This window comes from Mastigoproctus giganteus, chromosome 12 (genome assembly GCF_048544385.1).
Source record: "Mastigoproctus giganteus isolate SK-2022 chromosome 12, ASM4854438v1, whole genome shotgun sequence".
Taxonomy (NCBI): domain Eukaryota; kingdom Metazoa; phylum Arthropoda; class Arachnida; order Uropygi; family Thelyphonidae; genus Mastigoproctus; species Mastigoproctus giganteus.
In genome coordinates, this window is record NC_143586.1 from 10,683,406 (window position 1) to 10,699,418 (window position 16,013).

The 16,013-nt window shown below is 36.6% G+C and overlaps 1 protein-coding gene across 1 annotated transcript in view; it reads left to right on the top strand.

Moving 5' to 3' along the window:
• LOC150076675 (2-Hydroxyacid oxidase 1-like) overlaps window positions 1-6,813 on the top strand; it is a 35,119-nt gene extending 28,306 nt beyond the window's left edge. The window contains exons 9-10 of the mRNA XM_090386605.1: window positions 2,325-2,394; window positions 6,704-6,813. Coding sequence (XP_090242731.1) covers window positions 2,325-2,394; window positions 6,704-6,771 — 138 coding nt within the window. The 3' untranslated portion in view covers window positions 6,772-6,813. The remainder of the gene's footprint in view (window positions 1-2,324; window positions 2,395-6,703) is intronic.
• The last annotated feature ends 9,200 nt before the right edge of the window (window positions 6,814-16,013 follow it).

Genomic DNA, 16,013 nt, shown 5'->3' on the forward strand with positions numbered 1-16,013 from the left:
AGGTACACATCTTTCATAGTAAAGAGTTTCCAGACCTGTATTTGGTACTCAATATGTAGCCTAATCATTGCCTTATCCTGTACAATGGGATAATCACCTCCTCATCACGGCTGCAACAAATGCAAAGAAACTTCATCAGTTGCCTTATTAAAAAAGAACCCATTTTTACCACAGTCTTCTACAAGCAGCATGATTTCTGTTTCAGTTTGGAGTAGCATGAAACTCGTAGAGCTTTTCTTGATCTCATACTGCTATAGCATTGGCATTAGTAGAGGCATATGATGCAAGAAAGCAAGATTACACAGCATTAGACAAAAAAAAAAAAAACTCCCCATTTCACACATCCATTTGCTCCAAATATTTATTTAGCTCTGCCTTGAATTTATTTACGCTGTCAAATTCTACACAAGCAATTCAAGCAATCAACCACCCTCTGGCTAAAGGCAAATTTCCACACATCTACTCTACAACTGTCTTTCCTTAATTTGAATTTATGTCCCATCAGCAGTGCCGGATTAAGGTACGGACTAGTAAAGCCCTTGCCCGGGGCGCCAGTCTTTAAGGGGCACCAAACACAGAAGAACCATGAGACAAGAAATATATATATACTTAGTAAGAGGGCGCCGAAAAACCTTTCTGCTCGGGGCGCGGAAATACCTTGGTCTGGCTCTGCCCATCAGGCAATTAATCTTGGCTAGAGGAAGAATTTCATTAGCATTGAGCTTACTCAAACCAATCAAGGCCTTATACACCTCAATCAGATCACCTCGCAGGTTCCTAGTCTCCAGAAACTATAATTTGCAGAATTTAAGCCTTTCTTTGTAAGAGCACCTCTTTGTTCCCCTCACCAGTTTTGTTTCCCTTCTCTGTAATCGTTCTAGCAACTCTACGTCCTTCCTAAAATGAGGCTTCCAGACCTATATGCAGTCTGAAGGCGTGGCCTGACCATTGTCTTATACAAGGGAATAATCACCTCCTTATCCCTGCTAGCAAAATTCCTGTATATCATTGACAAGACCCCATGATCTGCTCTGGCAGCCTGCCTGAACTGCTCAGAAAACTTCATACCTGACAGCACAATTATCCCCCAGGTCTTTCATTCTCCGCTACCCTGAGTGTAATACTGCACAGTTGGTATGTTACTCTGGGGTTATCCTACTCTTATGCAGTACACTGCATTTTTCAATGTTAAACTTCAGTTGCCACCTCTCAGCTCCCATCTAAACTTTTTCTAGATCCTCTTGCAGTAGTATACCATCCTTATTGTGATTAACAACCCTACCCACCTTTATATCTACAAACTTGGACATTAAGCCTGATATATCTTCATCAATATCATTGATAAATACAGAAAACAACAGTGGGCCCAACACGACCACTGGGAGACTCCACTAATAACATTAGTCCACGAAGAGCAGAGTCCATTGGTTACCACTCTGTCTTCTCCCACTCAACTATCCCTTAATCCATTGTAGCATTTTGCACTGAATGCAAAATTATTTTTTGCATTCAGTTCCTTTGTGACCACATCATAGCATCCAATCAAATTGGTCAGACATGACTTCCCCTTAATGATGTGTCTGAATTATTACTGCAGTCGTGTCTCGATGATCGTGCAATGCTTCTTTAACCAGTGACTCCATTATTTTCCCGTGAATAGAAGTTAAACTAACAGGTCTGTAATTACTGTAATTATATCAGATTTTCACAGGACAGATTCTTGCACCAGACCTCCTTCATCTTCCTCTCCACATTCTTGCACTGGCACACGACAACAGCGTTCCTTTCACATTCCCAAGTCTCAACTTGACATACATCAGAACAACTGTCTTCTACGTACAACTTCCCTTGCCAATGAACTGAAGGTAGATTTTATTGCGATCTTCAAAGACTTCTTACAGGATACTCACAGACTTCTGCAGACGAGAACATCGTCCAGACAACCTTGAACTAATAGTTTCGTTTTAAATACAGTTTAAATTTTGTAAAATCTCATTGTGTATGGAGGTAACATATCAATGGAAACAGTGTAATCACTTCTATGCATCTATCCATCAATAAGCGATTTCTGATTCTAAACTCTCAGAAATTGCCCCTCGTGATCACAACATAATTTACATATAAATAATACAACTGTACAAACAATATTAACATTTGACGTGGGACATAAAAGTTGACCTCCCATCTAAATTATTAACAAAATTATTGGTTTGATCTAGTAAACACAATATCAACCAATACACAGTATGTCATCGATAGTGATTTATCTTGAACATTTTCTGTCTTTGTTCAGAAACTAATTAAACTAATTATTTTAATTCTAGGGCCAAGTGGGTGTAGCAAAGATTCTGGATATTCTAAGGACGGAGTTCGACACCACAATGGCTTTGGCTGGTAAGTAATTTGAATTATATTTCTAAGTAACACAAATCATGATATGGTCCAGAAAAAAGTACCCCGAAAACAAACATCCTTCGAAAACATGTGTTCTGTCCAAAATAATGCCAGTCACGCTCCAGGCACAGATTTGCCGTTGCAGGTGGAAAGATTGATGACCTCATTATTACAAACTGAAGTTTCTGGACCAACGGGTTGTGTTACAATTTAGAAAACCTCAACAGTGGTTGCTGTTTTCTGAACTATAATACTGTACATTAATGCAATTCGAATACGTATGATAATAACCTGCATTCCCATCCTTAATTCAACCATGAAGTAAACATAAATCTAGAAACACCGCGTAAATAAAATTTCTTGCATTCGTCGTTGCTTTGTATAAAATCATCTACTTTTATTTGCACAGGACCATTAATAAAAGTAATGAAACAAAATGAGTGGTACTTAAGTTCGTAAAAGATGTTTTAAATCTTAATTTGAAGACGTGGGTATATTTCTGTTTTTTATTCTAAGGTCCTGGTGTGAACCATCTAAAAGCCTATTAACTTCGATGTACGCGAATGACATAAAATGGATAGAACTAATTCTGTAGAAGAACAGAGTTGCCGTGTCATGGTTATATCCCAAGGCACGCGTGAATCTCATCTTATTTCATAAGATGAGTTTGTTTCTCCCCCTAGCAAACTAAAAACAAAGTGTTTTGTAAGCGGCCTCCCATCCTACATGGAACACGGTGACCTAGATGTACAACAATATTTTCGTGTTTATTTTTTCGCTTGATGACGCCTCCAGTATGAGAAGATTGTATCTCTCTTTGTTCCACCTCGTGGAATCTCTTTTAAAACTAAAATTTATAGTTACACAGAAAATGCAAATAACCAAAGGCTTACTTGCGAGTTACCTGGAAGGATTACATTTCTTGAATGAAGAGAAACAGTTGATATTTCACCTCAACCTCTATCATAACCCTCGTCTCTTCCCAAGTCGCTTGCCTTAAAAAAATAATAAAAATTCCCCTTGTTTTCTTTGGTACCGATCATCAGGACTACACTACTATTAACCTAAAGTTTTTCATGCCATAAAAACCTGTCTTGATGACTCGCCTTGTCATTTTGTTTCCATAACCTTGGAATTGATATTTTTGACAAGTTTAACGCTCTGTCCACTTCAAATTGCGAAGTCTTGCCATTGTGGGGGGGATTAAAATGTTTTTGTTCCTTTAATTTGTTTTGTTTTTTTGAATTTTTGAACCCTACTGACGTCGCAATCCCACCCCACATTACGCAAATCTGATTGCAATTCACAGAAAATTCTAGATTGTAGGGTGTGTAAAGCGAGTGTTAGCAGAACATTAAAGACACATATTTTTTCAATAAATTTACAAACTTTTAATGAATATTACATACAGCATTTACATAAAAGAAACAAATAATTACATACAATCATACCAATTTCCATATATTTGAACCGTACTACAGTATGCTACACTATTTTCAATTTACAAAGTATTAACATCAGTTTGTATCAGCTGTACCTTACTAAATATGACTTCTGGATGATTACTCAATCATTCTCTTACATTACCAGTTTTTATCACTTACATCGGTAACTCATTTCAGCTCTTTTTACTCTTTTTGTATATTTGTTTCTAGCCTTTAACACATGAATTTATTAAAAAATGTATTACAACTGTATTACCAAAATGTATTACAAACTCTTACCTCAATAATATTCACTACAGACACCAATTCTATCTTAATTACTCTCCAGTTATCATTTTAGTCATCCCCTTTACCACCCTTACGTTATTTCATTATCGTTAACATCATAACTAATTGTCTCAACCTGAGTATCTAACTTGCCTAATACAACAGGAATGTTCTTTTTTTTAAAAAAGGAACATCACTCAACTGCTTACAGGGCTAGATTATGAGTCCTTGAGTTCAGGATTCGAGTAATTTGAGCAAGAATGAACACTTGCTCAAATTACTCCTCCCAAACTTTACTCTTTCCCTCAAGTTTAGAATATCTCCCCCAAGGACTCCAACCAATCCCCATACTGTTTAACTTTTTTTAATTCCTTCCTATTTGCTAAAACAACTCACCCCAGCTGTCTCCCTAGCGCAATTTAGGGAGTTTCTTATTTTATGTCAAACGGCAGTATGACCTTTTCATGTTTTCCGGGTCACCTCCGAAACACTCATTCGTGTTCATACCTCTGCTAAATATATCGAACTTAACCCAAATATGAGTCACCCTGACGCCGTTTTCTTTTGACTTTAGAATGAAGGATTATGAAGCGTCTCTTTAAATCAAAAGAGACGCTTCATAATCCCGTTTTACAGTACTATTGTTCTTGCCCTCAGCAACCCTTTCATGCCCGTTCGTAAATGGCACCCCTTCTCTAGTCATTGCGCTGTCTCTGTTTTACTTGTTTATTACTCGAAATTACTTGTTTCCATTTAGCCGCTATTCAACATATACATCTATAACTTTCCCATCCCCAAACCCAGTGTTTCTTCAAAGAAGAGTCTCTTATTTACATTAAAACTAAATATTCAATCTTAATACTTACTATCTTTAACTTAATACTCGGGAATTAATGCTAATTCTCACTTTCCATCGCCCTTCCTGGATTTATTTTAGCAAAACAAATATTTCTATTTTAATTTGTAAGATCTACATCTTACACCATCATTCTGCCAACAGCCATTAACCGTTCCAAATCGCCCAAGGGGCTACAAAGAGATGTCATAGTGCGCACCTTTGTCATTCTGGTTTAACTGGTTTAAGTATTGGATCTCATAACAGGATTCTAACGTATCTGAAGACATCACGTCAAATTGCACTACATATCAAATTTCGCGTAAACTTTTACGCAATTATGTTTAAAAAATAAAAACATCACTATAGGCATAGTATCAAATCACATACTTTTGATTTAACAATGGCTGGTTTTGATTTGCTGAATAGAACTCTTTTAAAACTCCTTTAAATATAAAATAGAAATAAAATAATCACAAAACAAGAAAATATGGTAGAAAAAGGCATAAATGTAAACGAAATCGTTATAAGAAAGGAAATCCGGGATCGAACAACAAACACCTTGATCAAAAAGAATTTTAGATTGTAAGAAAAACAAAACAAAATTGGGGAAATAGATGGTGGGAGAGAGAATTAAGGGGGTAAGTCAAGAAACATTGAAAATTAATGTTTTGAATGAAAACATTAATTTGTTTATTACGAAATCTGAAATTAGTTAATGTTGGTCTGGTTAAATAGATTTGTGATGGCATACTATAGAAGTTTTTCTCAACGGATCAGTAAATACCTTACATTCTTATTCGAAAAATACATTCCTCACTCAACAGACCAGTAAATTACAGCCCTTACATTCTTAATCGTTTCATTGTGAAAACTTTTCCTTATAAAGAAACTTCCAGTTGTGTGAATACGATATTATATATGTAGTCATGAAGTTCGCACAACTTAAGGGACATGGAGAAAGGCATGAAAAGGGGTTAACTAGCTGATCAGCTGTTTTAGAATAAACGCAGAGGCAACCAAGGAGCCATGAATCGTTAGAATATCGCGTCTATAACTGTATCATTCTACGGTCGGTTCGCCTTTTCGGATAAAAATCCCAAGTTTTGTGGAGAGCAAATCCAGATACATTATTCAAATGCCATCTCCCAACAATGTTCGTTACATACACGTTATTTTCCATCTTGAACTGGGCCCATTCTAAAAGTATCTTATAAAACTGGCTTAGAGGGCGTACGTAAAAGGATAGCAGACTGATGGGGCAAGAAAAGGGGACTCCTTCCAGAGTACTGTTACAGTAGACATCACTGAAAATATCTTCATTCGTTAGACAGTAGAACGTGTGATCACTTGAAGTCAAACCGCGCAATATCTTAAGATAATTTTATGTTGGACCTCCAGATGTCAACAGTAGTTTTCGTAAATGCATCGATAGTCTGTGGGAGGGGTTTTGATAATACAGCTGCTTTGTGCTCCATCCCATACAACGAACAATGTAGAAATCTGGCTTCAGCGAAACAGTCCAATAACTCTCCTGGCTCGCTCAGAGTCCAGACCTGAATCCGATCGGGACAACTTTAGGATGAACCGAAAACACTCTTAAAATCGTGTTCAAACCTGATGATGTTCAAATAATTTTGGTAAGATACCATATATTAAATTTTGCTTTTCTAACATATTAATCTCTGTTTCCTATGAACCGTTCTCACTGATTTTCTAATATTTTATCAAAGATTTATTTCTCTTCTTTTTTCATTTACAGGGGTCACAAAACCTTCGGAGATTAAACCTGAATTTGTAGTCCCTGCTGCGTACTATGCTAGTCTCTGACAGCTTTAGAATCTCGACGTGACTGAAGTTTCAGGCAGCCTCATCTCTGCCCATCAGAAATAAACATCCACTGTCCTGCTCTTGTAAATTTGAAAATTAAACAATTATTTTGAGACTTATTTTGTGTTTGGAATATCATTTTTAAATTACTTTAAAAATTATTTACTCTCAGCTAGAAATATTTGAATTAGGGATTTGAAACTTGGCTGCCAATTTCATTCTTTTTCTATGTAGCTAGTGCTTCTAGAAGTGCACAATTTTCTATCTGTGGGTAAGCCCTTTCAGACCTCTTGAATATAACTTCTCACTTTGAGCAGAAAATCAGGCTTCCACTTCATTAATTACCTCCTCACTAGTCTGAAATCTGCCGCCCCGTAGTGGTCTCTTCCTTTCAGGGAGGACGAAGAAGTCTGAAGGTGAGAGGTCGGGAGAATAAAATGGGCGCTGCAGATTTTCAAAGCCACATCTGTTTACAAAGTTCACTGTAAGAGAAGCTTTGTCAGCAGGTTCATTGTCCACTAGGAAGCCATTGGATAGCTTCGCGTCTCTTCAACTTGAGAACCTCTCTTAACTTCCAACAAAGTTTCTATAGTACTCCTTCGCAACATGGCACCTTTGACGACACCTTTAGAGTCTCAGAAGACTGACAACATGGCCTTGTTGGCAGACAATTAGACTAGTGGCTTTTATAGGGATCGGTGAACAAAAACAACGGAAATGAATATTTCCGTTGTTTTTGTTCATTTTGTTTTGTTTTTGGGTGTTAATGATGTATGCAGCATTCATTCATCATCACAATTCGATCAAATGGTTATCAACGTTCTACAAAGATCTAACAATTGTGCGGAAGAGTCTATCCTGTGGAGCTTTTGAGAAAGTATCAAAGATCTCGGAATTCAACGACCTTAGACATGTGCAAATACTCGTGCATTATGCTGCAAATAGACCCACGGCTGTTTACTTCATTTGCTATAAAATCTATAGTCACACGTCTGTCTTCAAAGACTAGCTGTTCCACTTTAGACACAATGACAGGGTTGATGGTTGAGATGGGCCTTCCTTCTCTTGGGTCATCGTGCACAATGCTTCGCTCACACTTGAAGTATTTTTTCCAATTTTTCAGTAACCCACATTAGATTTCATTTCCTCACGGGTTTGTTTTACTTCTATGCCTTGCAAATTACGAAATTTCACATCGGACCTCAACCTTCTTCAGCATATCACCTCTCAGTGTATCCATGCTTCTAGTTCAGTAACCGATGTGTCTTAAAAATCAAATGTATATTAACCTAAGATTAAGTAGTATGTATAAAAATAATTTCAAATCCCTAAATGAGGATAGATACTTATTGGCTGTTCCTGTTACGTTACTTAAAAGGTAGCAATCAAAAGGAAATGTGGAGGCAGAATTGTCTTTTACGTTTTGCTACCAAAATGTCTGTAGTGTGCCAATGAGAACAAAGCATGTTGATGTTACCTACAATCCTAACATCTCAGAGAACCATAACAATGGTCATAAACTTGGTATGTACCATAAATCACAAGTGCCAGGCTTAACAAGACCGGATGAATCTGCCAGTGCCTGAGCCAAAGGAATATCTAGAGTGTATAGGAAAAGGTACACACAAGGACATATCCAGGAAGAAAGAAAAGAGAGGAAAGAAGGAGAAAAGAGGGAAGAAGGGAAGAAAGAAGAAGAAGGAAAATGGAAGAGAGGGGAAAAAGAAAGACAAGAAGAAATGGACACTACCATGCCAGATTGCGTACCAGTATGAACTGATCACATCATTCCCACTCTTGGTCAGGATTGAGCCCTGCAAGAGATGGAATAGCACATCCCTCCCACTCTTGGCCAGGACTGAGCCCTGTGGGAGATGGGGTATAGGGATATCGAAAAGTAAATGATAGTCCTTATATTATTATAGTTTAATTTATTTAATTTATTTTAATATATTTTACTTTATTTTATTTATTTTAATTATCTTATTTTATTTTACTTTACTTTATTTTAATTGTTTTATTTATTTTATTTTATTTTATTTTATTTCATATCTAAGGGGAAATAAAACCAAAAAAGTGTGCCCTGGTAATTCTGAGGGGACCTTCCCTGATGCATTACCCGGCCACACAGGATTAACTTGATGGGACATCAGACGTCCAAAAACTTAACCACAGGACCGGATCCGTCCGTGTCCTCTTAAGATAAAGTAGATCCTGGCTGCCTCCATGTGGCTAGGGATGGGAGTGAGGGGCTGTGACACAAACCTGCCACAGCCCCCTACTGCTAAATGCCAGGTGCCGGCTAACACACAACGCAAACACAACACTAATGCACACCTAATTACATATTTCATCTATCAGATGCATTTTTTTTTTTTTTTTTTTGTTTTTTTTTTGTTTTGTGTTAAATATATACGTGAAATTTTGATGCTCTTTTAAGTTCTTTTCTAAGCCGGCAACTTGGCAAAAAGCCTAACAAACGGCGGATATAGGGGAAACTCAGCATGGTTTTGTAAAGGGAAAATCATGTTTAACAAATCTGGTTCGCTATTTCGAAAGGGTCACTCACGATCTGGATTTAGGGAATAATTTCGACATTGTTTATTTAGATTTCAGCAAAGCTTTTGACTCAGTCCCACATGAGCGGTTGCTTTATAAGCTGGAACAGGTTGGAATCCCTGGGAAAATCCTTAGATGGATAGAAGGATGGCTTCAGGGCAGGAGGCAGAGGGTTGTGATAAATGGCTATTCCTCAGATTGGGTTGATGTAAGAAGTGGGGTTCCCCAAGGATCAGTATTAGGACCACTGTTGTTTTTAATTTTCATAAACGACATTGATGAAGGGATAGAGGGCGTGATGTCTAAATTTGCAGATGATGTTAAAATTGGTAGAGTAGTTAATGATCACTGTCAAGCTGAGCTTCTTCAGAGAGACCTAGATAGACTTCAAGAATGGTCAGAAAAATGGCAGCTGTGCTTTAATCCAACAAAGTGTAAGGTATTACACCTGGGAAACAGTAATCCCAAAATAACTTATTCACTTGGTGGAGTTCAACTAAACCCAGTACTGGAGGAAAGGGACTTGGGTGTTACGATACGGTCAGACATGAAATTCTCTGAGCATTGTAAACAGGTTGCAAGGAAGGCCCATGGTGTCCTATCGATGATCTATCGAACTTTTGCAAGTAGAGATAGGGACGTGATAATCCCATTATATAAGGCTTATGTTAGACCACACTTGGAATACTGTGTTCAAGTATGGAGACCGCACCTGAAGAAAGACATCGAGCTTCTTGAAAGGGTGCAAAGAAGGGTAACTCGCCTGGTGAGATCGGCAAAAGGGCGTGCTTATGAAGAAAGACTTCGAATATGTGGGTTGCAGAGTTTGGAAACTAGACACCTTAGAGGAGATTTGATTGAGGTGTTTAAGGCTCTGAGAGGCATCAGTAAAATGAATGAGGACAAAATTTTCAAGATTATAAATGATGCTAGAACTAGGGGACATAAATTCAAATTACGGGGGGAAATGTTTAGATTGGACTGCAGGAAGTTCTATTTTAGCCAGCGAGTTGTAAATTACTGGAATGGGTTGCCTTCATGGGTGGTAGAGGCCGACAGTTTGGGGAAATTCAAAGGTCATCTGGATAGTACTTTCGGGTAAGGGAAGCGCATAGGATGATAGGATTAATTTCCTTTTTATTTAATTTTTAATTTCATTTTATTATTTTTATTTATTTATTAATTATTATTATTTATTTATTTAATTTTTGTTTTTATCATTGTTTTGTTCGGATTTTTTTTTTTTTTTTTTTTTGGCTGGTGCAGCATAAGCCATAGGCTTTCTTGCACCATACGGCCGTTACTAATACTAATACTAATACTAATACTAATACTAATACTAAACCCTGGAAGCCGCTAATAACTTACAAATACACTTTATCTGTATACATGTCGCGAATGGATATATATGTGAGAATGTATATAAATTGTATATAAATCTTGTATCATGTATATATAAATGGATGTATATAAATCTTGAGAATGTATATAGAATTGTGTGTATAAATAAATAAAATGTAGTGTAGGCAAAAAACGTAGGCCCTTACGAGCCATGCTGTTCGCAGAGGATTTCCATTTCATGTACCTGGCAGAAACGTGGATTTTTTTTACTTCGATCATAAGCAAGTGCAGAAATGCATCAGCCATAAAAAAAGAAGTCAGCTGGTTCTATCTATGTACCTGTCCAATATCTGCAAAGTGCATGTGTTTCATATTCCCTTTGCCAGTTATATGGGATGAAAAATCCGAAAAATTCAACGAATGAACCCAGACAGACTTCTCTAAACAGAAGAACAAAACAGAGACAGAAAATATTGATGCACGCAGTAAAATGAAGAGCTATGATGCAAGAGCGCCCATAAATTTATAGCAGCTTCAAGGACTCCAATACTGCTGATTTTAGGCAAAAATTAAAGAAAACCAAAGTTGAGTTATACGGTCCAGTTCATTTCCTTCACAGTAAATCTATAGTTATTTGGTCAAATTAAAGCAGGTCAAGGAATTGAGAGCTCAAGGCTCGATTTAGATTGGCAACATGCCGTTACACTTTTAGTTTCCTTTTTATTTTTTTCCTTCTCAGCGTATTAATATGTATTAATATAATTCGTTTCTATAATTTCCAAATCCTTTGATTTTTAAGCAACATATGGTTTACATATGACATACTAAACTATCGTCCAAGTCGTTCAAGAAACTCGGCTACGTTGGCCAAGGTTACCGAAATAGATTTCGCTCTTAATTTAAATTTCCATCTAAGCAAACAAGTTCTACAAGACTTTTTTTTAAATTTCCATCCAAGTAAACAAGTTCTAGAAGACTAGGCTTTCTTGTCTATCTATAAAACACACGCTTTCACTGTTGGCAATCAGCTATCATGAAACATTTGCTACACAAATTAACACATCGAATTAAATTGTATTTATTGATTATAAATGTACAGTACTAATAAATAAGTTTGATATAATAATGAAAAAAAATTGCTATTTTGCTTCTCGTTAAAATTCAGGGGGATTCTTATAGATTTGACGTTGCTGAAATTCAAAGATGGCAACCATATTGCTGTAACACCCACCAATTGGGGAGAAGTAATTAAAGTCAAAAACTAAGTTTCTTGTAAAAAAGATTTCATATATTTTAAGAAAATGTTACATTCAGTACTAGATAGTGAACAAATGGGTCTATTAACCTTATTCTATTTACAAAAATGGTTATCTGATGACAAAACACTTATTTTGTCATTTTTTGTTGACTTTTATAATCGTCCATTGGTGTCTCCCCTACGAGATTCCAACATATTTGGACTTCATTTTCCCTGGTATCTTTTTTTCCATTTGAGAAATACCTTGGTGAAACCGTTCACCGTGTTCATCGGAGACCACTTCCAAGTTTTTTCCAGGAAAAAAGTCTAAATGGGAATGTAGGAAGTAAAACTTTAACGACAGGTTTTAGTTTTCGGTCATTAACCTACGATATTTGAAAACTGAGAGTGATGAGAACTTTTTAAGTACACCTCTGAGTTTATTAACATATTTCATACGAGAATCTGTCGAAATTATTTCAGGGAGGAAATTGATGCTGACCAGTGAAGCTCAAAGATGGTTTAGTTAGTGTATAAGAAGCTGTCAGAAAATGAGACAGAGTATCTTTAAAAGAAACTGCTTAAGAGTTGCTCTTTTTTTTTTTTCAATTAAAATAGTTCACCACTAAAACTTGGGCTACGCTGTCGTTTTATTTGTAGTTTTTGTAAAATATTTTTATATTCCTGCTTGAATTTACAAATACTTGTTCCACAGACTGTATCCTCGGGCCGGCTAGGAGAAAGAACGAAAAATTGATGTCTTTTGCTTCTTTACAATAACAGCAGTGACTTTGCACAACAGAATTCCATTTTTTCAATGTCAAGCACCACGTTGTTTATATGTTACATGTATTTTTGTAAACAGTTGGCAGGTGTCCGGGTTTTGATTAGAGGGTCCGGTTCGGATCAGGATATTTTAACTATTAGGAGTATTTAATCTTCCACAAAGAATAGTTTTTTAGTCTTCAAAAATTCCATCATAAGACTAAAATTTAGAGTACAACATAAACATCGCAACTGGTCTTCCATACCTAGGAGTTGTGGATAAAGAATAAGAGCTTTTAACTTGAGTTCAGCTATAAAAAAGGTAACAACCTTTTACAGAATTGAGTTGCGTATATGGGAAAATTTAATATAATCAAAAACAATTATTTTTGAAAATTGTTGTTGTTGGAGGTCTTCTTCTTTGAAAATTCTTTGCAAAGACCTACAACAAGAACTTCAAAAAATAACCAAGACTGCGTTCAGGAAGATTTCCTCTACATGTTATTAACAGAGCAATAGAAGACATCGCCAAGACCTTCATAGACCCCCACCCCAACAAGGACAGAAGAAACATCATATGCATACCCTACATACCAACAATCAGTACAAAAATAGCAAAAGAAGCAAGAAAATATGGAACACCACATTCTTCAAGAGCTCTGCCTCGCTGAAGCGGATCTTAAAACAACAACCCTAACAACCCTAGAGGTCCTATTTATAAAATAGACTGTAGATGTGTGGGTACATACGTAGGAGAATCGTATAGAAGACTCAACTGCACAATCAAAGAACATAAAAAGATGTGCAATATGGAAGAATCCCAATGTGGAGACACATGGGACTTCAACAATACCAGAATCCTCTCTACAGACAACCAGTATAACAGAAGTTCTTGTTGTAGGTCTTTGCAAAGAATTTGCAAAGAAGAAGACCTCCAACAAGTGGTAAAAGAATGGTTATTATAACAATAAACATCTCACATCTACAGATTTTCAAAAACCTCTCCAAAAACGCTCTGTGCTCTCTTCAAATTGTAAATTTTTACATCGGAATTTGAACCTAAGAACCAGAGGTAGAAGTCTGATTATGTTTATCACAAGAAAACCGAGGCAATAATCGATTTCTAAAATTAAGATAAATTAAGAGAAACCATATTAAATTAAGATAAACTAAAATTAAACTGTTAAAATAAATCAGTATGTCATACATTACTAGCTAGATTATGCGCTTATTTTGGTAAAACATATATCTTTCTATATTTAATAACTCTGACGTGATGTGAAACTACGATGGTAATTTTCGAAATCTATGCATAAAAGTTGGTTAAAAACACCATTTAAGTTCTTAGAGGTAAACTGGTGTTGGCTAGTGTAATTAATTACAAATGTTCCCAAATTGTAACTCTTCTTATATTTTTCCCTTTAACAACCAATGTATGGTCTGATGACAGGCAGCGGTAAGTTGCCTGAAACGTCACCTTAATATATAGTAGGCTATAAGTTTAATAAACTATATTATTATCTCACGTGGTAAAAGAGTGGTTATTATAACAAATAATTTTTATAAAAAATCTTCCCTGACTATATAAAAATAATTTTTTTTTATGTTCCGAGGTATTTGTGGAGTCGTACAAGTTCCAGTTCTTGATATGTGGAATTCTCTTTCTGTACACTCAGCCAAGGAAAACTCTACAATTCTCAAGGTCTATCACGTAACGCATTTCTCTTTGTGCCCCCTCTTCTCCCGTGAAATGAGATAGCAGCGAAGTCTTCAGACTACTGATGATGTAAACAAATGTGTGCAGGAAAGAGATATTGAGGAAACATCTGCAATGTGTCAGTTTGTGTAGAGAGAGAGAGAGAGAGAGAGAGAGAGAGAGAGAGAGAGAGAGAGAGAGAGAGAGAGAGAGAGAAGTTGAGGTTGTAATCAGCCATGTGATAAACCAGCAAACCTGAAACACAAGTTCTGTACATACACTGCTTATCAATGAAATCGCCCCACACATAAATAAAAAGTAACTGAACTAGCTAAATTTTTAAAAAAATCATAAATATTAAGGGAATGAGTTTAAAAACGTTGCGCTAAATGAAACATCTCCGAGGTTTTTCCATCCTTTTTTCGTTTTTTGTCATCCACATCAAAGTAAAAAATCTAATAAGACAAAAAAACCGAATCGCAACCCTGTCACGCGTTATTTTGTTTATAGCTGAGTGGTTCTTTGCAAAACATTTTTTTCACAATCAGTCTGAAGGATCTCCGATTCTGCTGATGTTGTAATCATTGCGTTGTGCCTTGAATTCACCTTTACGATGCAGACGGAATTACCACACTGTCCTTCAGATAAAAGAATTAGAGGTTATTATTCGAAAAGTGAAGCAATATACTTAAGAGGGCACGTATAAGTATAGCGCGAAAGCATCAATAAGAGGACATTCTTCCCTTAATTTCACTGCATATACTTAAGAGGGCATTCTTCCCTTAATTTCACTACGAAAGAAGCATGTGTGTATTATTACACGGCCCCTTGTGACACCATGGTAATTTTCAGAGAATGGCAACACAAGTGAGAGTTCATGGAATATTTCTTAGTTGACAAAATATTCTAAGAAACCTATGATAACCTAAGATTAGATTGATGTGGGTGTAAATCGACTTAGCCTACCCTTACCCCCACATCAGTCTATGACCATCTTCTTTCTGCTACTATGATTATAATATTGCTTGACAAAATTAACATAACAAAATGGTTTTCATGAATATTTTACTGTGAACAGTGTCGCGGAAGACACTGTTCACAATAAATTTCATCTGGAAACAACGAGGAATAAGGTACCATCCCTCCAAAATCAGAGAAAGGGACACTTACGGTGGAGGCGGTGTTCTCGTGTGGGGAGGAACAGCGATCAATGGCCGCACCCCTTCTTCGTGTTTTTTTTTTTTTTTTTATATGGACAGATCCCCAAACCCTATGTGCGACTTTTTAGGGGTGTGGTTGGCCCAGATTTTCTTTATATGCACAGCAACGTCACTGCATACACAGAGCTCAACTGATGGAGGAATATTTTGAAACTGTAGATATTCAACGACTGCCGTGGCCAGCACGATCACACACTTTAATCCAGTTGAACATGTGTGGGACACCTTTGGGCGTCGTATTCCACGCCGAGAGCCAACTCCTCGGTAACTTGGTGAACTAGGGTATGTGCTGGTATAAGAATGGGATTTGTTGCCGCAGAATCTCATAGACACCCTTATATAGAGAGTGGTTCACCGCTTTCAGGCCTGTTTAGCCGTTGGAGGAGACCATAAGCCATGTCATGTGACCATATTTTCGAGCATC